Raw genomic sequence first — 26355 nt, 5'->3', positions numbered from 1 at the left:
AATCAAGGTTCTCTTGAATTTCTGGCTTTTCTGGCAAGATGGGGAAGGAGGCAGGTAGACCAGAGTTTGAAAGGCCCAGAGAGGCTTAGCTTTGGAGGTAATTTCTGGGTCTGGTGGTGTATATCAGAAGGCAGAGGATAATAATCTACATGGCTGAAGCAGCAATATTTTGAAAGCATTTATCTAAACTGTATTTGTTTTGTTTTGTTTTGTTTTGTTTTTAGAGACAGTTTCTTTGTCGCCCTCGGTAGAGTGCCGTGGCGTCACAGCTCACAACAACCTCAAACTGTTTGGGCTTAAGTGATTCTCTTGTTTCAGCCTCCCAAGTAGCTGGGAGGACAGGATCCTGCCACAACACCTGGCTATTTTGGGGTTGTAGATGTCATTGTTGTTTGGCAGGCCTGGGCCGGGTTCGAACCCTCCAGCTCTGGTGTATGTGGCTGGAGCCTTGAGCTACAGGCACCCAGCCTAAACTGCGTTTTCATTATCTGGGATATCTACAATGCTATATAATCATCAGTACTAGGCTAAGGCAGGTGAATCATTTGACCCTAGGATTGAGATTGCAGTGAGCTGTCATCATTTCCTTGCATTTCAACCTGGGTAACAGAGCAAGACCCTGTCTTTCAAAAATTAATAATAATAAAAATAATCATGATTGATATTATATTTAGTACAAAATAGTACCCTGAGAATTTTGTCCCTTTTATCATTTATAAGTGCCTAGCCCAGTGTATTAAATTTGGAATTGATTACCGCCACAGTCATCAACTGTGTGTATCCTTATACAGTTTCAGGTAATTGTTATCAAAGTAGAGCATACACACATTTACAAAATCCAATTCTGCCCAGAGCCTCAGATCAAAGAACAGTGAGGCTGAGGCAGTGCTCTCAATTCTGTTAGCTGTTGATTCTAAGTTACACTTGTCCCGCAAAACTGTGAGCCTATACAGCAGTTCTCTAGTCGGTTTTATGGAGTATCTTTTGAATGCAGTATTCTGCCTTCACACTTCATAGATACTCTAAGCCAGTGGTTCGCAACCTTCCTAATGCCGTGGCCCTTTAATACAGTTCCTGGGGGTCGCAACCCACAGGTTGAGAACCACTGCTCTAAGCCCTCATACAGGGATAGATGGGATAGGCAGTTACTGCTGTCTTCCCTTCAGCTCATCCTTTCCTTTCTTTTTCCCTCCTATTCTTTCTTCTGTTTGTCTTAGACTGTCTATGAACTTGGCTTAGTCTTGTTTCTACGCTAGGAAGCATTTGTTACATCTCTAATCAAATTTCTTTTGGGTAAAGAAAGTTATTTTTAGATACCCTTATTAGGTAACTAAACTTCTTAAGCTATATTTCAGTATTTAAAGCAGGCGTCCTCAAACTTTTTAAACGGGGCCAATTCACTCTCCCTTAGACCGTTGGAGGGCTGGACTATAGTTTAAAAAACAAAACAAAACTATGAACAGATTCCTGTGCACACTGCACATATCTTATTTTGAAGTAAAAAAACAAAACGGGAACAAATACAATCATACCGCCTCATGTGGCCCGCGGGAGTTTGAGGACCCCCTGATTTAAAGTATACTAGTTATTTCACCTTGGCGCCCATAGCTCAGTGATTAGGGCACTGGCCACATACACCAAGGGTTCGAGGCTGGCGAGTTCAAGCCTTGACCAGGCCAGCTAAACAACAATGACAACTGCAACCAAAAAAAATAGCAGGGTGTTGAGGCGGGAACCTGTAGTCCCAGCTACTCGGGAGGCTGAGCCAAGAGAATTGCTTAAGCCCAAGAGTTTGAGGTCACTGTGAACTGTGATGCCATGGCACTGTACTAAAGGTGACATAGTGAGACTCTGTCTCAAAAAAAAAAAAGAATAATAATAATAAAAGTATGCTAGTTATTTGCATTATGGAAACAATTAGCAATAGTTCTTATAACTAAGAAATGATAAAAATTATAAATTTAAATGTATTCAATAAATACTTATTACTGTTATCTGATACTATTTAAATGTCATTTGTTTACTATATTCTTGTCTATGATGAATTGATTTATCAAGTTTTTTTGTTTTTTAGACAAAATTGAAGAAGCACAAAAAGAACTTAATGGGGCAGAAGTTTCAAAGAAAGGTATGTTAAAGTCAGCTTGAATATAGACTTCATTCTTGCAGAGATACCTATCCATATACCTTATATTGCAACCTTACTAAATCAGTCCATGTGAACATATCATAAAAGTAGAAATCAGTTTAAACTTGTTGTTACTTAAATTTTATGGACTTTGCTTTATGAACTATTTTAGTTACATAGCACATTCTATAATGGTTTTGCATGTATTAATGTATTACAGATGGGAGTGTGACTGAAAGATTGTAGTGGCACTTTTTTTTTTAAGATAGGGTCTTGTTCGGTCACAGGGCTGCAGTGAAGTCATTCTAGGTCACTGCAACCTCAAACTTCCCATCTTCTTGGGACTATAGTCATGCACCATCACATCCAGCTAAGTTTTCAATTTTTTGTAGAGTTGAGATCTCACTATTGCCTAGACTAGTATCAAACACCAGGGCTCAAACAACCCTGTCTCTACCTTTGAAATTTCTAGGATTACAGGTATGAACCACCATGGCTGGCTGTTGCAGCTCTTTTAAAAGTCTTGGTTGTGAGACTTTAGGAAAAGCAGCAATATAATGGGTACACTGTACCCAGGGCAACAGCTTGAGGCTCTGTCTCAAAAAAATAAATAAATAAATTTTCCTTGTTCCATATTCTAATTACAGTGGAATATTTGACAGAGTAATTTATCTAAATAAGATTAGAAGTTGAAAGCTTTCAAAAAAAAAATCTTTTAATCCAGTTAGATTGCTGACAGGTATCCTTGGTGAAATAATTTCTTGTCCCAGTTCTCCGTCCCTTCGCCCAGCCTGTGAAGCCGCCTAGGTTGGTCTTAATATTTCTGCAGTGCTGTGTGGTGTCTTTAAGCGTCCTCATCCCACCCCCTTCTTCCATGGGAGCTGCGGAAGGGCCATATCAGATTTGATCCTCCAATGGCATTCTTATAGGAAAGCAAGGCTAGAACAAGTAGAGATGTCTCCATAGCCATGCTGCCCCTTTACAAGTTTGGCTGAAGATCCTGTCCTCACACTGCTGTAGGCGTAAGGCATTGAAGACACTCCTGTTGTAAGAGGCCTTGCTTTTTAAACTTCCTTTATCATGGCCTCTTTTACTTCTAGTCATGGTTTAAAGCTGCTTCAGGTAGCAAAAGAAATGTGAGCTTGTCTTCCTTTTCCCTTCTTATTCCAAAGACTTTTCAGAACAGTGAACTAAATGCCTGGTAGAAAGGAGGAAATAGAACAAAGGTTCTAGAAAAAGAAATTGGATAATGAGGTTCAGAATAATTGAGTGGGCTACCGTTGGCAGGCTGTACTTACTTAAGACCCAGGATGAATACCAAGTGAGCGTTGTTCTGTGTGCCTCACTGCATAGAATTACTACTTGGCTTTCACTTTTACTCAGAAATTCTGGGCAAATTAAAAATAGACTAAATTTCCTTCCAAATATAACTAAGGAATAATATCAATTTGCCTTTAACAATAGGAGAAAAAAGTCTTTGAATAGTAGAAGTGTTGAGATTTCACAAATCTTTTCTTGCTCAGGTACTTTTTTTTAAAGGAAATTTCTTTCTTTTGTCAAAGAATATACTTTAAAAATAGAGAGTCATTTGTTTTTAGATTCTGATGAGTCACCTGTGGTGCATCATTTTTTCAATATTTTTCTGGCATGCTGTTGTTGATTTTTGTTTTTATTCTCATCCTATAAGATTGACTAAATCTGGCTTTAAACAAAAGCACTGCCAGTAATTCTAAGGCTTTGTCTTTGTTGAAGATTCTGTGATTTGTAACTTATTTGAAGTTCTTTTTCCCCCTTTCTCCTTTTTTGTAATTATTAGGACATGTAACTAATCTGTTTTGGGAAGCATGTAGCATAGGGGTAGATGGGCTCTTAAAAGAAAGCCTGCTCATTAATAGATTTTTAAAAAAACTTTTTTCCCCTGTACTTTAACATTTTAGGGCAGTATAAATCAGTTTAGTGTAACGTGGTAGCATGGAAAAAGACTTTGCCCATCATATACCGGTAGAATAAAGAAGTGTGCTACATTAAAAAAAAAAAAAAAGAAGTGTGCTACATTATGTTAATGTTACTTTTTATTATATTTTTCTGCTTATTAATGAAAATCAGATGACTTTAATTGGATTTATTTTGATTTTAATCACTTTGATTATAGATAAAAGCATGCAGCATTCACACAGTTCTTCATAACATCATGTTTTTTACAGTGCTATACTTATTCTTAACTGCATTACGCTTGACGCTATTTTTAAAATTATTGAGTGTAATGTAAGTTAAATAGTGACTGTCACAGATGCAGTAATGGAATATGAGTAAAATTAACTGGGAAGAAATAAATATATCAATTAGGTGAGCTTTTATGTGCTGTCTCATGGATAAGCTTTAATTTTAATATTTTGTTTTAAATTTTGACCATTAAATGTTTGACATATAAAAATTAACATATGTAACATATTAAATCATAAAGAATAAAAATAACATGGTAATTGTTGATTTCAACACCCAGTTTAAGAATGGGAACATTGCCAGTGCTGTTCTTTCCACTCACATGCTGACCCACATTTCTTCCCATTATCTCCTCCATACAGGTATTTATTGTCCTCAGTTTTGTGTTTATAATTTCAGTGCTTTTAAAAATAATTTTGTCATATAAGCATGTATCCCCTAACAGTCTATTTTTTAGTTTTCCCTATATTTGAGGTTTAAAAGTGAAATGATGTTATGTAGTACATAGTCTTCCATGGCTTTTTTTGCTCAACATTGTTCCCAGGATGCATCCTTGTTGTTGCCTGTAACTATTTGGTTTCATTGCTCTAATAATATTTTATTGTATGAAATGATTTATTCACCCAAATCATCTTCTATTGATGGAGTTGAGTTATTTCTACTTTTTTTACTATCACAAACAATGCAACTACGAATATTTTCAAATCCTGGTGCCCATGTGTGATTTTTCTAGAGTGTATACAGGGAATGTGGATGTTCAGCTTCACAAAATGATGCTAAATTGTTTTCCAGAGGTTTTCTTTGGGGAAACTTTTTACATTCCAACTGTCCATGTCTAACAATTCATTTTGAGCTATTAACATGTGGTATTTTCAGTATTTTAAATTTTTCTGATTGAGTGGGTGTAAAAGATAAATAGCATTTTATTCTGCTCCTGATTTATATTTCCCAGATCACTAATGTTAAAAGAAATATTAATTTATTAGTTTAAAAAAGGTTTACTTGAACAAAGAATGATTCATGAATCAGGCAGCATTCAGAATCAGAAGAGGCTCAGAGAGTCCTGCCCAGCAGTGTGAGCAGCACACTTGTAAGCCAAGTATGGAAGCAAAACGTGATTGGCTGCAGCTAGACTCTGCCTTTTGTGGGCATATTGTGATCAGGCATTTAACTTATTTGGGCATAGTGTGACAAGTTGGCTGCCTGGGATTGGCTGAAAACAGGCTATTTGTTACCAAAAATATTCTCCTAGTTAGATTTCAATTGCTGATACAGTATACTTTGGTAGATTGTAGTGTGTTAGGTAGTAAGGAGAAATCTTCAGGCTAATGGGCTCCTACTTAATTTAACACTAACAATGTCAACATGTCTTTTTTTTTTTTTTGTAGAGACAGAGTCTCACTGTACCGCCCTCAGGTAGAGTGCCATGGCGTCACACGGCTCACAGCAACCTCTAACTCTTGGGCTTACGCGATTCTCTTGCCTCAACCTCCCGAGCAACTGGGACTACAGGCGCCCGCCACAACGCCCGGCTATTTTTTTGTTGCAGTTTGGTCGGGGCTGGTTTTGAACCCGCCACCCTTGGCATATGGGGCCAGCACCCTACTCACTGAGCCACAGGCGCCTCCCCTTTTTTTTTTTTTTTGTAAAAGAAAATAACTTTTAATATGAAATGATAGAGAACACAAAAATTTTTGTAATCATTACAAGCAAATAGGAACAAGTCTGAAAGAAATCCATGTCAGATTAATTTGGGGTTTTGATCAATTGTGATTTAGTATAATTTATTTTTAACCTCATCAGAATTTTTTTTTTTTATTTTTTTTATTGTTGGGAATTCATTGAGGGTACAATAAGCCAGGTTACACTGATTGCAATTGTTAGGTAAAGTCCCTCTTGCAATCATGTCTTGCCCCCATAAAGTGTGACACACACCAAGGCCCCACCCCCCTCCCTCTGACCCTCTTTCTGCTTTTCCTCCCCCCCCATAACCTTAATTGTCATTAATTGTCCTCATATCAAAATTGAGTACATAGGATTCATGCTTCTCCATTCTTGTGATGCTTTACTAAGAATAATGTCTTCCACTTCCATCCAGGTTAATACGAAGGATGTAAAGTCTCCATTTTTTTTAATAGCTGAATAGTATTCCATGGTATACATATACCACAGCTTGTTAATCCATTCGTGGGTTGGTGGGCATTTAGGCTGTTTCCACATTTTGGCGATTGTAAATTGAGCTGCAATAAACAGTCTGGTACAAGTGTCCTTATGATAAAAGGATTTTTTTCCTTCTGGGTAGATGCCCAGTAATGGGATTGCAGGATCAAATGGGAGGTCTAGCTTGAGTGCTTTGAGGTTTCTCCATACTTTCTTCCAGAAAGGTTGTACTAGTTTGCAGTCCCACCAGCAGTGTAAAAGTGTTCCCTTCTCTCCACATCCATGCCAGCATCTGCAGTTTTGAGATTTTGTGATGTGGGCCATTCTCACTGGGGTTAGATGATATCTCAGGGTTGTTTTGATTTGCATTTCTCTAATATATATAGAGATGAAGAACATTTTTTCATGTGTTTGTTCGCCATTAGTCTGTCATCGTTAGACAAGGTTCTATTCATGTCTCTTGCCCATTGATATATGGGATTGTTGGCTTTTTTCATGTGGATTAATTTGAGTTCTCTATAGATCCTAGTTATCAAGCTTTTGTCTGATTGAAAATATGCAAATATTCTTTCCCATTGTGTAGGTTGTCTCTTTGCTTTGGTTATTGTCTCCTTAGCTGTACAGAAGCTTTTCAGTTTAATGAAGTCCTATTTGTTTATTTTTGTTGTTGTTGCAGTAGCCATGGCAGTCTTCTTCATGAAGTCTTTCCCCAGGCCAATATCTTCCAGTGTTTTTCCTATGCTTTCTTGGAGGATTTTTATTGTTTCATGCCTTAAATTTAGGTCCTTTATCCACCTCGAATCAATTTTTGTGAGTGGGGAAAGGTGTGGGTCCAGTTTCAGTTTTTTACATGTGGACATCCAGTTCTCCCAACACCATTTATTGAATAGGGAGTCTTTCCGCCAAGGTATGTTCTTGTTTGGTTTATCGAAGATTAGGTGGTTGTAAGATGTTAGTTTCATTTCTTGGTTTTCAATTTGATTCCAAGTGTCTATGTCTCTGTTTTTGTGCCAGTACCATGCTGTCTTGACCACTATGGCTTTGTAGTACAGACTAAAATCTGGTATGCTGATGCCCCCAGCTTTATTTTTATTACTAAGAACTGCCTTAGCTATACGGGGTTCTTTCCGGTTCCATACAAAACGCAGAATCATTTTCTCCAAATCTTGAAAGTATGATGTTAGTATTTTGATAGGAATGGCATTGAATAGGTAGATTGCTTTGGGACATTTTAACAATGTTGATTCTTCCCATCCATGAGCATGGTATGTTCTTCCATTTGTTAATATCCTCTGCTATTTCCTTTCTGAGGATTTCATAATTTTCTTTATAGAGGTCCTTCACCTCCTTCATTAGGTATATTCCTAGGTATTTCATTTTCTTTGAAACTATGGTGAAGGGAGCTGTGTCCTTAATTAGCTTCTCATCTTGACTGTTATTGGTGTATACAAAGGCTACTAACTTGTGGACATTGATTTTATATCCTGAAACATTACTGTATTTTTTGATGACTTCTAGGAGTCTTGTGGTTGAGTCTTTCAGGTTCTCTAAGTATAAGATCATGTCGTCAGCAAACAGGGAGAGCTTGACCACCTCTGCTCCCATTTAGATTCCCTTTATTTCATTGTCTTGCCTAATTGTATTGGCTAGAACTTCCAGCCCTATGTTGAATAGTAAAGGTGACAGAGGACAACCTTGTCTGTTTCCAGTTCTAAGAGGAAAAACTTTCAGTTTTACTCCATTCAGTAAAATGTTGGCTGTGGGTTTGTCATAGATAGCTTCAATCAGTTTTAGAAATGTGCCACCTATGCCTATACTCTTCAGTGTTCTAATTAGAAAAGGATGCTAGATTTTATCAAATGCTTTTTCTGCATCTGTTGAGAGGATCGTGTGATCTTTATTTTTGCCTCTGTTAATGTGGTGGGTAATGTTTATGGACTTGCGTATGTTAAACCAGCCTTGCATCCCTGGGATGAAGCCTACTTGATCATGGTGAATGACTTTTTTGATGATAAGCTGTAATCTATTGGCTAGGATTTTGTTGAGAATTTTGCATCTATATTCATGAGTGAGATTGGTCTGAAATTCTCCTTTTTGTTTGGGTCTTTTCCTGGTTTTGGTATCAGGGTGATGTTTGCTTCATAGAATGTGTTGGGGAAGATTCCTTCCTCCTCAATTTTTTGGAATAATTTCTGCAGTACAGGAATGAGCTCTTCCTTTTCTGGTATGAAGCCATCTGGACCAGGGCATTTTTTGGTTGGAAGCTTTTTTATTGTTTCTTTGATCTCACTGCTTGAAATTGGTCTGTTCAGGAGCTCTATTTCTTTCTGGCTGAGTCTAAGGAGAGGGTGTGCTTCCAAATATTGATCCATTTCTTTCACATTGTCAAATTTCTGGGCATAGAGTTTCTGGTAGTATTCAGAGATGATCTCTTGTATCTCTGTGGAATCAGTTGTTATTTCCCCTTTATCATTTCTGATTGAAGTTACTAGAGATTTTACTTTTCTGTTTCTCGTTAGTCTGGCCAATGGTTTATCTATTTTATTTATTTTTTCAAAAAACCAACTCCTTGTTTCATTCATTTTCTGAATGATTCTTTTGTTTTCAATTTCATTGATGTCTGATTTGATTTTGGATATTTCTTTTCTTCTACTGAGTTTAGGCTTAGATTGTTCTTCTTTTTCCAATTCCATAAGATCTCTTGTGAGATTGTTGATGTGCTCTCTTTCTGTTTTTCAAATGTAGGCATCTAAAGCGATGAATTTTCCTCTCAAAACTGCTTTTGCAGTATCCCACAGGTTTTGGTAGCTTGTGTCTTCATTGTTGTTATGCTCAAGGAAGTTAATGATTTCCTGTTTTATTTCTTCCTGCACCCATCTGTTATTCAACAGGAGGTTGTTTAATTTTCATGCCTTTGTGTGGGGTCGAACGTTTTTGTTAGAGTTGAGTTCCACCTTTAGTGCCTTATGGTCTGAAAAGATACAAGGTAAAATTTCAATTCTTTTGATTCTGTTGATATTTGTTTTGTGTCCCAGGATATGATCAATTTTGGAGAATGTTCCGTGGGGTGATGAGAAGAATGTATATTCTTTATGTTTGGGGTGGAGTGTTCTATATGCGTCTATCAAGCACAGTTGTTCTAGGGTCTCATTTAAATCTCTTATATCTTTGTTTAATTTCTGTTTGGAGGATCTGTCCAGCTCTGATAAGAGTAGTGTTAAAGTCCCCTGTTATTATGGTATTATCAGATATCATATTGCTCAGACTGAGTAAGGTCTGTTTCAAGAATCTGGGAGCATTTAAATTGGGTCCATAAATATTTGGAATTGAAACGTCTTCTTGTTGTATTTTTCCCTTGAGCAATATAAAGTGACCATCTTTGTCTTTTTTGACTGTAGTTGCTTTAAATCCACATGTATCTGAAAATAAGATTGCAACGCCTCTTTTCTTCCGAATTCCATTTGCCTGAAAATTTGTCTTCCAACCCTTGTCTCGGAGCTTTAATTTGTCTTGTGAAGCCAGGTGTGTTTCTTGCAGACAGCAAATGGATGGCTTGTGTTTTTTAATCCAGTCAGCCAATCTATGTCTCTTCAGTGGGGAATTCAACCCATTTATATTTATTGAGGTAATTGATAAGTGTGGTGGTATTCTATTCATCTTATTTTGTGGGTGTCCATTGCTTAGTTCTATCTTTTGCATCAGTGTGGAGGTGAGGTTCTGTCCTTTAATTTCTGAGTTCTTACTTTGTTCCTGATCCATTTTGGTGGTCAGTGTACAGAACAGGTTGAAGTATTTCCTGTAGAGCTGGTCTCGTTGTGGCGAATTTCCTCAATGTTTGTATATCCATAAATGATTTGATTTCTCCATCAATTTTGAAGCTTAGCTTAGCAGGGTACAGAATTCTTGGCTGGAAATTGTTCTGTTTAAGTAGATTAAAGGTAGATGACCATTGTCTTCTTGCTTGGGTTTAAGTAGATTAAAGGTAGATGACCATTGTCTTCTTGCTTGGAAAGTTTCATTAGAGAAGTCTGCGGTCACTCTGATGGATTTGCCCCTGTAGGTCAACTGGCGCTTACTCCTGGCAGCTTGCAGAATCTTTTCTTTTGTCTTGACTTTGGACACATTCATCACAATGTGTCTTGGAGAAGCTCGGTTAGAGTCGAGGTGACCTGGGGTCCGATATCCCTCTGAAAGCAGTGTGTTAGAATCTTTGGTGATATTTGGGAAATTTTCTTTTATGATATTCTCTAATATGGCTTCCATTCCTCTGGGGCATTCTTCTTCCCCTTCTATGATTCCTATAACTCGTATGTTGGAACGCTTCATAAAGTCCCATATGCTGACAGTGAACGTTCTGCTTCCTGTCTCTTCTTTTCTGCCTCTTTTACTATCTTAGTTATCTCAAGAACTTTGTCTTCTACCTGTGATATTGTTTCTTCTGCATGGTCTAACCTGTTGCTGATACTTTCCTTTGCATCTTTAAGTTCCCTAATTGACTGTTTCATTTCCTTCAGCTCTGCTATATCCTTTCATATTTTTTATATCGTTCATCTCTTATTTGATTCCATTTTTGATTTCCGTTTGGTTATTTTCCACTTTATTAGCAGTTTCCTTCATTGTTTCCATCATTTCTTTCATTGTTTTCATCATGTGTATTCTAAATTCCCTTTCTGTCATTCCTAAAATTTCTTTATAGGTGGAGTCCTCTGCAGTAGCTACCTCATTGTCCCTTGGCGGGATTGTTCTGAACTGGTTCTTCATGTTGCCTGGAGTTTTCTGCTGATTCTTCCTCATGGGTGATTTCTTTTATCTGTTTCCTTTCCCTAATTTTCCTTTCACTTCCTCTTGCTCTGTAAATTCTCGTGCCTGTGGACTAAGGGTTCGATGAGTCCTTCTGGTACAGGACCAGCAGGGTGAGAAGGTTGAAGAGCAAGAAAGGGATGAAAGAAAGGAGGACCGAGTGAAAAGAAAAAAAAAAAAATGGAGAAAGGAGAGGGGATACGTAAAAGGAATATTGACAAAAAGAAGAGAGGCACAGAAAGCGGGTGACAGAGCAATATAGGTGTACAGTAGGGTACTTTGACACAACTTTAAAAAAACCCCACCTTCTGGGGGTGCCCAGTTGGGTGGTTCCCTTGAGGTCAGCAGCTCTTGCTAACCTGATCAGACACAGTACCCCACCTCCCCAGCTAAAGAAGAAAGACAAAAAATGGTATAAATCAAACCAAAACAAGCAAACAGATAACTTTACGGGATAAAATTGAGTGAAAAACCAAATAATAGTGGTAGAAACACTAGCAAAAATGATGTTCTAGTTATTGAAAAAGGCAGCATGGGAAATTATAATTAAACTAGAAAAATTTAGAAAGAAAAAGATCTGTACGGAAAAGGTTGAAATTAAAAAACAAAACAACATCAACAACATCAAAATAAACAACCAACAAAAAAAAAAACAACACAACCAAAAACAAAGCAGTATGTATATGTTGTTGAGTATTGTCTGGGCAACATGTATTCTTTGGTATGAAATGCTAATCACAGTTCTGATACAACTGGAGGCTGCTGATTTCTCAAACCCCAGCAGGTGGACACCCTTAATCTCTCTTCAGCCCACTTAAAAGGCAATTTGAACTTGTAAACTTGCTGAGCGGAAGCTTTCCCAGGAAAGTGCTTTTCACTGGAATCACTGCTGAAGTGGCTATCCGCTTACCCAGTTTGCCAAAAACAATCTCACTCTGCCCCTGAGGGTTAGGGCTGCAAGACGCCTCAGACCCTACCCTTAAGCTACTCAGTCGCTAGGTTACCTGCTCCCACCTGATTCTAGCTCTGCGATCCTGAGGCCGGAGCTTGCCGGGGCAGATCACTCTCAATGGCTCCCTGTGGTTCACAGCCAAACACTATTAGCTCCATCTGGCTCAGCGGCTCAGACTGGGGCCCTAGACAACTGCCAAAGTTCTCCGCACTCCTACTCAGGCTCTCCCCAAGGCAGTTCAATTGAGTTCCAAGTCCAGAGACACCAAAACAGTTCACAGGTAAGCCTTTCTGGTTTGTAGTCTCGATGCTACTGAACTTACAGTTGCGGGCGGGTTTAGACCGATTGAACACACGCCACCACTTGCCGGTTTTCCACTGTTTTAGTCCTCCTCTTGGGTCCAGAAGTGTCTCCCTGACTTCCTGTATCCTCACATGGGTGATGATAGGCAGATCCCACCAGCCAGAGATGCCTGCAGTCCTATCTCCCCAGACTCACGGTGCCCAGATGCAAGGAAGCTGTTACTCGGACGCCATCTTGCTAGCACTCCAACATGTCTTAATTTATATTTCTCCTTACTGAAATGTTTGCTACAATCTTTTGTCCCTTTTGTAAAAAGTGAGTTCTTTACCTTTTTCTTAATATATGTGGGTAACAACTTCTTGTCTTATATGTTTTAGGGTTTTTTTCTCTCCCTCTTTTTTATCTTTTACTTGTTTAAATTTAAGGGGTACCAGTTCAGTTTTGTTATGTAAATAAATTGTGCAGTGGTGAAGTCTAGACTTTTAGTCTATCCATCACTTGAATAATGTACATAGTACCTGTTAGTATTTTCTCGCCCTTCTGAGTCTCCATTGTCTATCGTCTGACACTGTATGTCCATATGTATACATTATTTAGCTCCCACATATAAGTAGGAACAATGCAGTATTTGACTTTTTATTTTTGAGTCGTTGCACTTTGTTAATGGCTTCCAGTTCTATCCATGCTTCTGCAAAGGAAATGACTTCATTTTTTTATGCCTTAGTAGAATTCCATTGTGTTTATAGCACATTTCTTTATCCAAGTCATCCATTGATGGATGCTTAGGTCAATTCTATATCTTTGCTATTGTAAATAGTACTGTAATAAACATATGTAAGTGCAGGTATATTTTTGATGTGTTGATTTATTTTCCTTTGTGTAGATACACAGTAGTGGGATTGTTTGATCAAAGGATAGTCCTATTTTAGTTATCTGAGAAATTTTCAAACTGTTTTTCAAAGAGATGAAGTAATTTACGTTCCTAACAACATTGTATAAATGTTCTCTATTCTTTGTATTTTCACCAACATAAGTTATTTTTTGGCATTTTAAGCCATTTTGACTGGTATACTGTATCTTCTCATTGTGGTTTTAATGTACATTTCTGATGATGAGTGCTGTTGAATTTTTTTATATGCTTATTGCCATTTGTATGTGTTCTTTTGAAGACTGTCTATTCATTTTCTTTGCTTTCTTTTTAATGGGATCATTATTATTATTTTGTTGTTGTTGTTGAATTGTTCTAAGTTCCTTATAAATTCTGGAGGAACTGGTCCTCTGTCAGTTGCATAGTTTGTGGATACTTTCTCTTATTCTATAGGTTGTCTGTTTGCTCTTTTGATTATTTCTTTTGCTGTGTAGAGGCTGTTTTTAGTTTAAGTCCCATTTATATATTTTTGTTACATTTGCTTTTGAAGTCTTAGTCATGAATTCTCTGCCTATACCAATATTGAGAAGAGTTATTCCTAGGTACTGTTCTAGAATTTTTATGGTTTCAAGTCTTACATTTATGCCTTTAATCCATCTTGAATTGATTTTTGTATATGGTGAGAGATGGGGATCCAGTTTCATTCTTCTGCCTGTGACCATTGGTTTTCCCAGCGCCATTTATTGAAAAGGATGTCCTCTCCCCAGTGTATGTTTTTGTCACCATTGTCAAAGGTCAGTTGACTATAGATATGAGGCCGTATTTCTGAGTTCTCTATTCCATTGATCTTTTTGCCTATTTTTATACTGGTACTATACTGTGTTGGTTACTGTAGCCTTTTAGTATAATTTGAAGTCAGGTAATGTGATGTCTCCAGCTTTATATTTTTTACTTTGTCTAAGGTAATGTGATATCTCCAGCTTTATATTTTTTACTTTGGCTATTTGACCTCTTTTTTAGTTCCATATGAATTTTAGTATTTCTTTTCTAATTTTTTGAAAAATAATATTGGTATTTTATAGAGATCTTTCGTTTTCATGATTAAATATATCCCCTAGGTATTTTATTTTTCTTAATAGTTACTGTAGGTGGGATTGCTTTCTTGATTTAGTTCTCAGCTTGATCATTATTGGCATATACAAATGCTTGTGATTGATTTTATATCCTGAAACTTTACTTAATTCATTTATCAATCCTAACAATTTTTTGTGGAGTCTTTAGGGCTTTCTAGATGTAAGATCATAGTGTCAGTAAACAGAGATAATTTGACTTTCTCTTTTTCAGTTGGATGCTTTTAATTTTTTCTCTTGCTTAATTGCTCTGGCTAGGACTTCTGTATTGGATTGGAGGGATAACAGTGGGCATCTTTGTATTGTTCCAGTTCTTAGGGGGAATGCTTTCAATTGTTTCCCATTCAGTATGATGTTGCCTGAGCATTTATCACATATGGCCTTTATTATTTTGTAATATATTCATTCTATTTCTAGTTTCTTTTTTTTTTTTTTTGTTTTTGTTTTTATCATGAAGGGATGCTAGATTTTATCAGATGCTTTTTTTGGTATCTGTTTAGATGATTACATGCTTTTTATTGAAAGTTCTGTTCATGTGATGAATCATATTTATTGATTTATGTATTCCTGGAATAAAACCCCACTTGATCATGATGGGTCATCAGCTCCCAGGTCTGGGAATGTATGTGGGGCATTCCCTGAAGCCAGTCCTTCTCATAGTCTCTGGGCCACCACTTAGACTTGGGATGGGAGAGTAAAGGGGCTCTCATGCAATTTAGATTGTGTGGTATCTACAGTAGGAAGGTGGATTGCAGAGTCACCCCCATCTGCCATATTGGGGTTTCACTTACAGTTTTCAGCCAGACATCACCTTGCAGACTGTTGCCCACCTTCTCTTTCACAGTATCTGACGCTTTCTTTCACTTTTCTGTTGAACTGCCATGGTCCTTCTTTGATTAATGTTCACAGTGTGAATCTCTGCGTGCTGTTTTGCTACTAAGTGGATGAAACATGCTGGAAAAGCCTCAGCCTGCCATTTTTTGGGGAAAAAAAAACAGTTTTAAATATTTAGCTTATCTTTAGCTTTCTTTTCTGATTAGTTTTGGGGGGTATTTTTTTATTCTAACAAGTTCTTCTTTTACGTATTTTTCTATTTTTTTGTAAAAGATTTCTATATTTCAGATTAATTCATCTGGAGTTGAAATTAGAATTTATTTAGTTTCTAAACATAGTATAAGTTAGTATATCTTTCCTCTTCAAATGGATAACAGTTGCTAATATTGTTGAATGTCCCCGAAACATTATTGAGTGGCTTTTCCTTTAACTATCTGTTTAGTATTAATTTTCCATATATGTGTGGGTTTGCTTCTTAACACTCTATTTTGTTCTGTCAATTTATCTACTCAGGTGCTAATACCACAGTGTGTTAATTACTATTTCTTTATTATTGTGGTACATATATACAATATAGAATATGTGGTATACCTGTAAACAGTAGGGCAAATTTCTCAAGTTTTTGTCTTTAGGAAAACAACTATTTGACTATGTCAAGGTTTTTTGCTCATCTACTTAAGTTTTAGAATCAGTTTTTTTAAAAAAATTATTGCATTTTGTTTGAGCGTGATTGAATTTAGGGCAAACTGACATTTTTCTAGTTTTTAGGCTTCCTATTTATAAAGATTATATAGTTATTTTTTCTTCTTCTTATTTTTTTTTTTTTTTTTCATTTTGAGACAGAGTCTGTTTGTCATCCTCTATAGAATGCCATGGCATCGTAACTCACAGCAACCTCAAACTGTTGGGCTCAAGAGATCCTCTTGTCTCAGCCTCCCTAGGAGCTGGGACCACAGATGCTTCCCACAGCGCTTGGATACTTTTTAGAGATGGGGGTCTCACTCTTGTTCAAGCTGATTTCGAACTCCTGAGTTCAGGTGATCCATCTGCCTTGACCTTCCAAAGTGCTAGGATTCAGCCATGAGCCATCATGCCTGACCAAGGTGCTATATTTTTGTTATACATGTTTTCCTTAATGTTTTATAATTTTCTCCATATGAATCTTATATATATTTGGTTGGGTTTAGTTCTTGGAACTTTTATTTTTTTGACTCTACCATTTTTCTTTGGTAAACATTGTTTTCTAGTTCCTTTTGGCAAATAAGATACATTATATTTTTGAATATTGATTTTATATCTAGCCACCTGGATGAATTCTTATTCATTCTGAAAATTTTTCTTATGATATTTTTTCTTTTCTTTTCTTTTTTCTTTTTTTTTTTTTTTTTTTGGCCGGGGCTGGGTTTGAACCCGCCACCTCTGGCATATGGGACCGGCGCCCTACTCCTTGAGCCACAGGCACCGCCCTTTTTATTTTCTTTTCATATCAACTGGGAAGAATGAAAGTTTTGTTTCTTCCTTTTTAAATCATTGTTTTAAGTTTATTTTCCTTGTCTTACTCAGTTGGCTACAGTAAAATCCATTCCAATAGAAAACAGTAGTGTTGGCATCCTTGATGTGCTCTTGATTTTCTTTTCTTTCTCTTTTTTTTTTTTTATTATTAAATCATAGCTGTGTACATGCATCATGGGGCACCCATACACTGGTTTTATAGACCGTTTGACACATTTTCATCACACTGGTATTTTCTTAGCTATTGTGTTAAGACATTTACATTCTACATTTACTAAGTTTCACATATACCCTTGTAAGATGCACTGCAGGTGTAATCCCACCAATCACTCTCCCTCCGCCCACCTCCCCCCTCCCTCCCCTCCTTTTCCTCTTTCCCCTCCCTCCCCCAGTTTTAGGTTATAGCTGGGTTATAGCATTCATGTGAAAGCCATAAATTAGTTTCATAGTAGGACTGAATACATTGGATACTTTTTCTTCCATTCCTGAGATACTTTACTAAGAAGACTATGTTCCAGCTCCATCCATGTAAACATGAAAGACGTAAAGTCTCCATCTTTCTTCAAGGCTGCATAATATTCCATGGTGTACATATACCACAATTTATTAATCCATTCATGTATCAGTGGGCACTTGGGCTTTTTCCATGACTTAGCAATTATGAATTGGGCTGCAATAAACATTCTGGTACAAATATCTTTGTTATAATGTGATTTTTGGTCTTCTGGGTATATGCCTAGTAGAGGAATTATAGGATTGAATGGCAGATCTATTTTTAGATCTCTAAGTGTTCTCCAAACATCTTTCCAAAAGGAATGTATTAATTTGCATTCCCATCAGCAGTATAGAAGTGTTCCCTTTTCTCCACGTCCACGCCAACATCTCTGGTCTTGGGATTTTGTGATGTAGGCTAATCTTACTGGAGTTAGATGATATCTCAAAGTAGTTTAGTTTTAGCCACTGCAATTAGGGAAGAAAAGGCAATCAAGGTTATCTATATAGGGTCAGAAGAGATCAAACTTTCGCTCTTTGCAGATGATGTGATTGTATATCTGGAAAACACCAGGAATTCTACTGCAAAACTCTTAGAAGTGATCAAGGAACACAGCAGCATCTCAGGTTACAAAATCAACATTCATAAATCGGTAGCCTTTATATATACCAGCAATAGTCAAGCTGAAAAAACAGTTAAGGACTCTGTTCCATTCACAGTAGTGCCAAAGAAGATGAAATATTTGGGAGTTTATCTAACAAAGGATGTGAAAGATCTCTATAAAGAGCACTATGAAACTCTAAGAAAAGAAATAGCTGAAGATGTTAACAAATGGAAAAACATACCATGCTCATGGCTGGGAACAATCAACATTGTTAAAATGTCCATACTACCCAAAGCAATATACAATTTTAATGCAATCCCTATTAAAGCTCCACTATCATACTTTAAAGATCTTGAAAAAAATGATACTTTGTTTTATATGGAGTCAGAAAAAACCTTGAATAGCCAAGACATTACTCAGAAATAAAAACAAAGCAGGAGGAATCATGCTACCTGACCTCATAATGATCAAAACAACATGGTACTGGCACAAAAACAGAGAAGTAGATGTCTGGAACAGAATAGAGAACCAAGAGATGAACCCAGCTGCTTACCGTTATTTGATCTTTGACAAGCCAATTAAAAACATTCAGTGGGGAAAAGATTCCCTATTTAACAAATGGTGCTGGGTGAACTGGCTGGCAACCTGTAGAAGACTGAAACTGGACCCACACCTTTCACCATTAACTAAGACTCTCACTGGATTACAGATTTAAACTTAAGACATGAGACTACAGGGCGGCGCCTGTGGCTTAGTGAGTAGGGCGCCGGCCCCATATGCCGAGGGTGGCAGGTTCAAAACCAGCCCCGGCCAAACTGCAACAAAAAAATAGCCGGGTGTTGTGATGGGCGCCTGTGGTCCCAGCTGCTCGGGAGGCTGAGGCAGGAGAATCGCGTAAGCCCAAGAGTTAGAGGTTGCTGTGAGCCGTGTGACGCCTCGGCACTCTACCCAAGGGTCGTACAGTGAGACTCTGTCTCTACAAAACAAAACAAAACAAAAAGACACGAAACTATAAAAATACTAGAAGAGAGTGCAGGGAAAACCCTTGAAGAAATCGGTCTGGGTGAGTATTTTATGAGGAGGATCCCCCGGGCAATTGAAGCAGCTTCAGAAATACACTACTGGGACCTGATCAAACTAAAAAGCTTCTGCACAGCCAAGAACACAGTAATGCAAGCAAACAGCCCTCAGATTGGGAGAAGATATTTGCAGGTTATGTCTCCGTTTAATAACCAGAATCCACAGAGAACTCAAACGTATTAGCAAGAAAAGAACAAGTGATCCCATCGCAGGCTGGGCAAGGGTCTTGAAGAGAAACTTCTCTGAAGAACACAGGCGCACGGTCTACAGACATATGAAAAAATGCTCATCATCTTTAATCATCAGAGAAATGCAAATCAAAATTACTGTGCTCTTGATTTTAAAGAAAATGCTTCTAATATTTCACTATTGAAATGTTTGCTTTTTTGTAGGAGGGAGGCTACTATGTTTTTTATTTGCTTAAAGAGGTCATCTATTTTTGATTCATTAAAATTTTTTAAATCATAAATGATTTTCACTTTTATTAACTATTTCCTCCTTCTGTATCAAGGTGATCATCTTAAGATCTTCATTCATTCTAATGTTTAAAGCTAAGTTAAATTCCTTTGAAAAAATCAATTTGGTCATGACATTCAGTCATTTTAATCATACTGCTAGATTTGATTAACTACTAATTCAATGTGTTTGATAATACCAGATTATTCAGACTTTGGGTTTGTTCTTCAGAAGATAAATTTTTAGGAAGTTATGCTTTTTTAATTTATCCTATAAGCATTTGCATTTATTGGCAAAAAGTAATTTATAATATTTTCTTACTCTCCTTCATTGCTGATAGATGCACAGTTGGTTCATTTTTAATTGCTAATATAATTCATCTGTGTGTTTTCTTTCTTTTGATTGGTGTTCCCCCAAATTTATGTATTTTTCCCTTTTTATTATGCCAATTTCTGATTTTCTTGATACTCTCTTGTATCATCTTTTTCAGTTTCATTAAATTTTGTTCTTTTACCTTTTCCCATCTTTTTCTTTGGATTTGTTCTGTTATTCACATTTCTTAAGTTCAAATGTTCATTTATCTTTAAGCTTATATTCTTTTTTATTGAAATCATTAAAAGCTGTTAATTTCCTTCTAAGTAATGTTTTAGATATGTCATCCACGATTTTATATTGTTAAGTTTCATTAATTTTTGTACTGCTTTCTTCTTTAACCCTCACGTATTTCTGACTTACTTCCATTGTGATGCTAATTGTTTTGGAAACTCTTTAGGATATCTATAATTATTTTTTTCCCTGTTTCCGAATACTGTGTATCAAAATTTCCAGGGAATGTTCTTTGAAAGTACTCGTAGATTTTATATTAGAAATGTAGCATGTTATAAATAAATTCACCATTTTGCAAAGTTGAAAAAAAGCTGAAATTGATAGATGTGAAATAGCTTTTCCCAGAGGAGTTCAACCAGGAAGTGGCATGAGAGGATTAAAGCCCATATCTTGGAGTATGCTGCTCTGTTATTTGTTATTCTGCAGGATGGTTTTTTGCTGTTTAATTTTAGAATCAGTTTTATCCTGTTCTGAATTATCCTTTTGAATAATGAGATTTTGATAATAGTCACCACCAAAAATGTTGTTGTGATGATTCAGGAAACAGTAGGATTTAGACAAAGGGTATAGAGAAAAGTAGCAATTTTAGGTAAGTTGACATTGTGATTTTCTTTTTTTTTTTTTCCGCATTATTCTGTCTCAACAAAAATCAGCAGTTGCCACCTTTAGTGCCAGTTGTTTCCTTTTAGGAGCTGACATTATATCCTTCAGCCCTTGGGGCTTTCATCTACAAAAATAATTTCTATTTTAATGAGAATAAGGGCCTAATCATATATAATACAGGTAGTTTATGTGGGTTAAGAAATACAGGTAGGTAATCTGTACTAGCAATAACTGAAAGCTATTCAGATTTGCTCTGAGGAATCAGCTGCTGAAGAGAATTTTTGTTAATATTGACATGATTTATGTCTCGGAATACACTTCTGTTATCTGGAGAAGTTTGAGGAAAGTTAGGTTCCTTAGGGAAACTAGACTGAATAATGCAGAAGAAAGAGACACTGAATCATGAACCCTAATTAGTATGTAAATAACAAAACTAGAGTATGCTTACCTACTTTCCTATATGCATGGGGTTCTTGGTTTTGTTTTTGGTTCTTTTTTTTTTTATTATTATTGGCTTATTTGTTTTTAAAGCTCTTTGTAATATGAATGAATTTCCAAGGGGGAAATGTAGTGACCATCTTATATTTTTAAGTATTGCATACGATATTTTTTAAAAGGAAGGCTATTTTGCAATAGTATTTCATAGTAGTAAGTCTGTGCTTTAATGCCAAGGATAATCCTTTCCTTAAAAATTCTGCTGGGTACGTACACACTCATCCAAATGATAAAGTCTAGTAATGGGGAGGGGTGAGGAGAGAGAAGGGAGAGCAAGGGAGGAGGCAATTGGTGGGAGGAGGAGAGGGGGCATTTGGGGTGGTCTCACCTAATAGGCACATTGTAAGGGTATATTTCAAAATGACCAAGAGTGAATTTTAAATGCTTACCACACAAAAAAAAAACACCAGGTAAGTGAGGTGATGGCTGTGTTAGTCAGTTTTATTTAAGCATTCCACATTTTATATCAAATCATCACATTGTACCCTATAAATGTATACAGTTATAATTTTAATTAAAAATTAAAAAAAAATTCTGCTAGTATGATAATTAAGAAAATACAAGAGCATATTTTTATAATTAAGAGTGATAAGTCCTTCCCAGTTAACACTAGAATTTAAGTGGCATAGTGGAGAAATTGGGCAGATTTTATTAAACTAAAATTAATAATGTCAATGTAATATAATACGAAGTGAGCTGAAAATGTTTTAAAACACTGTGAGAGCAAATCTGTGTGGTAGAACAGAACTCCGTAGGCTTAGTTAAAATGTTATTATCTTGGACCAGCAATCAACAATTTACAGAAGGAAAGCTAGCTTTGACACAGCTAGCTAGAGGAAAGGCTGCCATGGTACTTGAGTGAGATGTCTGAAGAGCAGGATGTTTTTAAAGGAATTCAGTTTTATTATTTTGGTATTATATTGATGCAAACTTAGTTTAGTATATATTTTTAGTAAGTCATGATCGTTGGTTTATTAATTATTAGGTGATAATATAATTTAATGATTATGTTTAATGGAAGATTATTATAAATAACAGTGTTTGTAAATCCTACTCTCTTAATGTTAATTTAAATGTCCTAAAATGTAATCATGTCTTCTCTTACAAAGTTCATTTATTTAATAAATTATTATCTATCAGTCATTCTTTCAAGCCCTGGGATTTAGATGGAAAAACAAAAGTTAAAGCCCAAAGGATCTCACAAGCTTTAACCTAACCCTTGCCCAAATCATCATAACCTGAACTGATAGAGTAAAAGGTGTTACGTAGACTGGCAGCAGTGCTCACAAATTTCCTTTGGGAAAATAGCAACAGATTTTCTGTTTTTTAGAAAAGAAAGTCATCTCCTTTTTCTTTATGTTACTTAGAATTTCAAATTTAAATGTTCAGGCCTCATAAAGTATTTCCTTAGCCTAATAAGCAAGGAATCCTATGAGCCTGAATCATGAGGAAATTAGTATTATTTTAATTATTTGTGCCATATATCTAAATTAAAGGTGTTACATGCCAGCCATGTCAACATTTTGAAATTTAATAATGCCAAATCCTAAGAGCTCATTGCCTTTCAGGCAGGCCACCAGCTTTATAAAAGATGATTTCCACAATGATATAAACAAAGCATTAATGTGAAATAAATATCTTTAAGAATTCTGTTCTCACTGTGTTTGAGTTCACAATCCTAAAACTTTGCTTACTATGAAGTGTGAGAAGCAAAAATTCTCATTATTTCCTAACAGTGTTACTTATACTATATGTTGAGCCATTTAACAAATTAGAGATTTTACATAGCTAACATGGTTTTAATTTTATAATATGTGTGTTGGCTTTCAAAATACTATTGATTGTAAGATGCACAATGATCTTATGTACCTTTTAGCAAGGAAAAAAGTCACTGCAAATTAAGTTATGACACAATGCTCTTATAATTGATTAGAAGATGCATTTTGATTTTAGAGAGTTTAAAATGTTAAATTCTCTTAGATTATATTGAATACATATTTATGTTTGATGCTTCATTTATTTTTTTATTTTTATTTTTATTTTTATTTTTATTTTTTTTTTGAGACAGAGCGTCGAGCTGTCACCCTGGGTAGAGTGCTGTGGCATCACAGCTCACAGCAACGTCCAAGTCCTGGGCTTAAGCCATTCTCTTGCCTCAGCCTCCCAAGTAGCTGGGACCACAGGCGCCTGCCACAACGCCTGGCTATTTTTTTGGTTGCAGCCATCATTGTTGTTTGGTGGCCCGGGCTGGATTCGAACCGCCAGCTCAGGTGTATGTGGCTGGTGCCTTAGCCACTTGAGCCACAGGCACCGAGCCCGATGCTTCATTTTTTATAAGATAAAGTAATTAAGATAATGATGTGTGGTTTTGAGCTGCTTTGAGGACAGCGTCCCTGAGGACTGTGAAAAACAAAGGAATAGATCTTACTTGAGAGGTTCATTTGAGGATCCGTGGAAGAAAGATACACAGGAATAAAAATCAGGTTTTGTTTGTTTCTCTTTCAGTCCTGAGGTAATTGACCTCCTACCATATGCCTCAGTGTTTTCTATATAAATAATGTTACAGGGTGATTTAAAAGGATAATGGGTATTGCTGTTGAATCATCTAGGCTTTTCTCCAGATTTGCTGCTGTATTCTCTGTATATGACCAAAAGGGGAGGGGATGGGAGAAAGCCAAGATACCTATTGCCTATTCAGAGACTTGTTCCTTTTCTCACGTTTCCTTAGAGAAGGCAGCCCAGGACATGTGTGAAACTGAAGAATATAGTGTGAAGGGAGAAAGAACAGAAAATAAAAGTGAGAGGAGTCAGATAAACAACTGGGAGAAAGTCTAGAAAATGAATTTTTTGAAAATTAAAGCAGAAAAGGAAATAACAAAGTCCCCTTTCACCAAAAATACGGTGTTCTTTTCTAGTTTTCACTATTTGGAGGGCATTTTATGGGGCTACGCTGTATGCAAGAATTTTATCAAATGTTGCAGGATTGTGTTTTAGAATTTAGCCCTGAACACTAAGCAGGAGGTATAAAATTATTTCATTCAAGAAAAGTCTTTGAAGCAGCAAATGCAATTCTGTTGGTGAGTGGAGAAGAGCAGGGGAGGCCTGAAGAACGTACCAGTGAGCACCTGTCTGCAGCAGCATTTATGCACAGCCTGAGGTCTGGAGGGAGATGGATCAGAAGAGTCTGAGCAGCAGCCCGCGTTGGGAGTCCAGTTGCATGGGGAGGGGAGGGAACTGTCCCTGAGTTCCTGGCTTCTTAAAGGAGTGTGTTTATTTCAGCACCCCCCATCTCCTACCTTGCATGTAGTTAGCCGCTTAATAATGGTTTTAATGTGAAGACAGAACTTCATAAAATGGCCTTATCCCACCACTCTCTATCCCTCACCCTCACCTCTGCTGCATGGGTCTCACAAGTCCTCCGGTTCTGTTTCACCCGATTATATCCCAGCACCTGCTACATTTTGCAGGGTATGCAGTAGGCATTCGACAAATACGGTAGTGCTTCCATAGTTGGCCACTTCCTTATGTAGATAGGACATGTGCCAAGTGTGCTTATAAATAAGTATGGCAGGCCTAGTTCTTTATGTTGACCAGTTTGTTACAGAACCTTTGGTGGTCAACTCAGCGAGGTTCTGCTGTACTTACTGGGTTAATTGATAGTAGATGGATGGGTGGGTGGGTTGAGGGTAGAAAAGATGGATTCCTTTATATTTTACTCAGGTTTCTAAGCAATCTCTGTTGTGGCTTTAGTTCTTAAATGCGGTTAAATAGATCATTGTTTCTCCTATTGTAACCTAGATGGTGTATCTGAAATAAATTGTTTCTTTTATTAGATTAAATTATCTGGTATAGTGGTACGTACAAATAGTTTATGTATGTCACTGTCACAAAATAAAAGCTTTGTTCTTTAATTTTTAATGAAGACTATGAATAGCTACAGATGGATCTTTTCCCATGATTGTATTTAATCACAAAGACTAGGACTACTCTGTGTAGCAATCTTGTAATATTGTAAAATCTTTGTGAACTTAGTGGGAAACTGTGATATTCTGAAGAATTGAGGATTCCAGGTTTCTGAAGACTTACCAGTACAACTCAAAGCCTTGGTGATAGAAATGTTTATCAAAGAGAGTTCACATTTTCCTGTCTTAGTAATAGACAGTATAAACCTCAATTTGGACTTTTCTTATTAACCGAAGGTCAGTGGTCGGCAGGCTTGGAATCAAGAGTCCGGGGAGGTAGGCAATAATTTGTAGCATTCGCCACAGTGAAAAATACCCCCGACCATGTCTGATTTCAGGCTACCGATGATTATGCCTTGCGAAATTCCTCAATATTTAATAGTAGAGCAGTCTTTGGCACACAGCGCTTAGAGAAATCATTTTTATACTTTATTCTTATTGTGGGTTCACCTACTGCGTACTGCATTAGGAGAGAGACCCAGCTCTAAATGGATCCTAATTCCTAGAAATCTTTGAACTTTCTTTGAAAAATCACCAAGGTCTTTGGAATCTTTTTTGTAAAATGTAGCAAGAGAATGGAAATTTGAAAGACTTTATTTCATGGCAGAGAAGTCTGACTTATTCTGTGAATTAGTATTTTAAATTGAGGGCTGAATCAGCCTTCTATTATGTGATTTTCTTAAACCTACAAAAATACATCAGAATACAGGTTCAGTTTCCCTAATTTAAAAATCAAAATCCTCAATACTCCAAAATCCAAAACTTTCAGTGCCAACATAATGTTCCAAAGAAATGCTCCCTGGAGCATTTGGATTTTTTGCTTTAAGTATGCTCAACTCGTAAGAATAATGCACATCTAAAATTGAGGAGGAAATTCAAAATCTGGAACGCTCTGGTACTAAGCATTTCAGATAAGGGATACTCAACCTATATTTGGTTTTATTCTCAGTGTCAGCCATCTTTTTAGTAACACTCAGATGTTTATCCTTTGCTTTTCTTCTGTTTTTATACAAACCTCATTATACAATAGTAGTACAAGTTTAAAAAATAGAAAATGTTAGGCGGCACCTGTGGCTCAAGCAGTAGGGCGCCGGCCCCATATACGTGGGGGTGGCGGGTTCAAGTCTGGCCCTGGCTAAAAACTGC

At 36.7% G+C, this 26355-nt stretch overlaps 1 protein-coding gene across 8 annotated transcripts in view; it reads left to right on the top strand.

Annotated features, from left to right (window-relative positions):
- The window catches only part of HIVEP1 (HIVEP zinc finger 1), a 169915-nt gene that overhangs the window by 88149 nt on the left and 55411 nt on the right, over positions 1-26355 (top strand). For all 8 annotated transcript variants that reach the window (XM_053602464.1, XM_053602465.1, XM_053602466.1 and 5 more), the window contains one exon: positions 2075-2128. In XM_053602464.1, the coding sequence (XP_053458439.1) occupies positions 2075-2128 (54 nt within the window). The remainder of the gene's footprint in view (positions 1-2074; positions 2129-26355) is intronic.

Source organism: Nycticebus coucang, chromosome 9, assembly GCF_027406575.1.
Source record: "Nycticebus coucang isolate mNycCou1 chromosome 9, mNycCou1.pri, whole genome shotgun sequence".
NCBI classification, from domain to species: domain Eukaryota; kingdom Metazoa; phylum Chordata; class Mammalia; order Primates; family Lorisidae; genus Nycticebus; species Nycticebus coucang.
The sequence above is the reverse complement of the archived record's forward strand: the minus strand, read 5'-3'. Positions and strand labels throughout refer to the sequence as shown.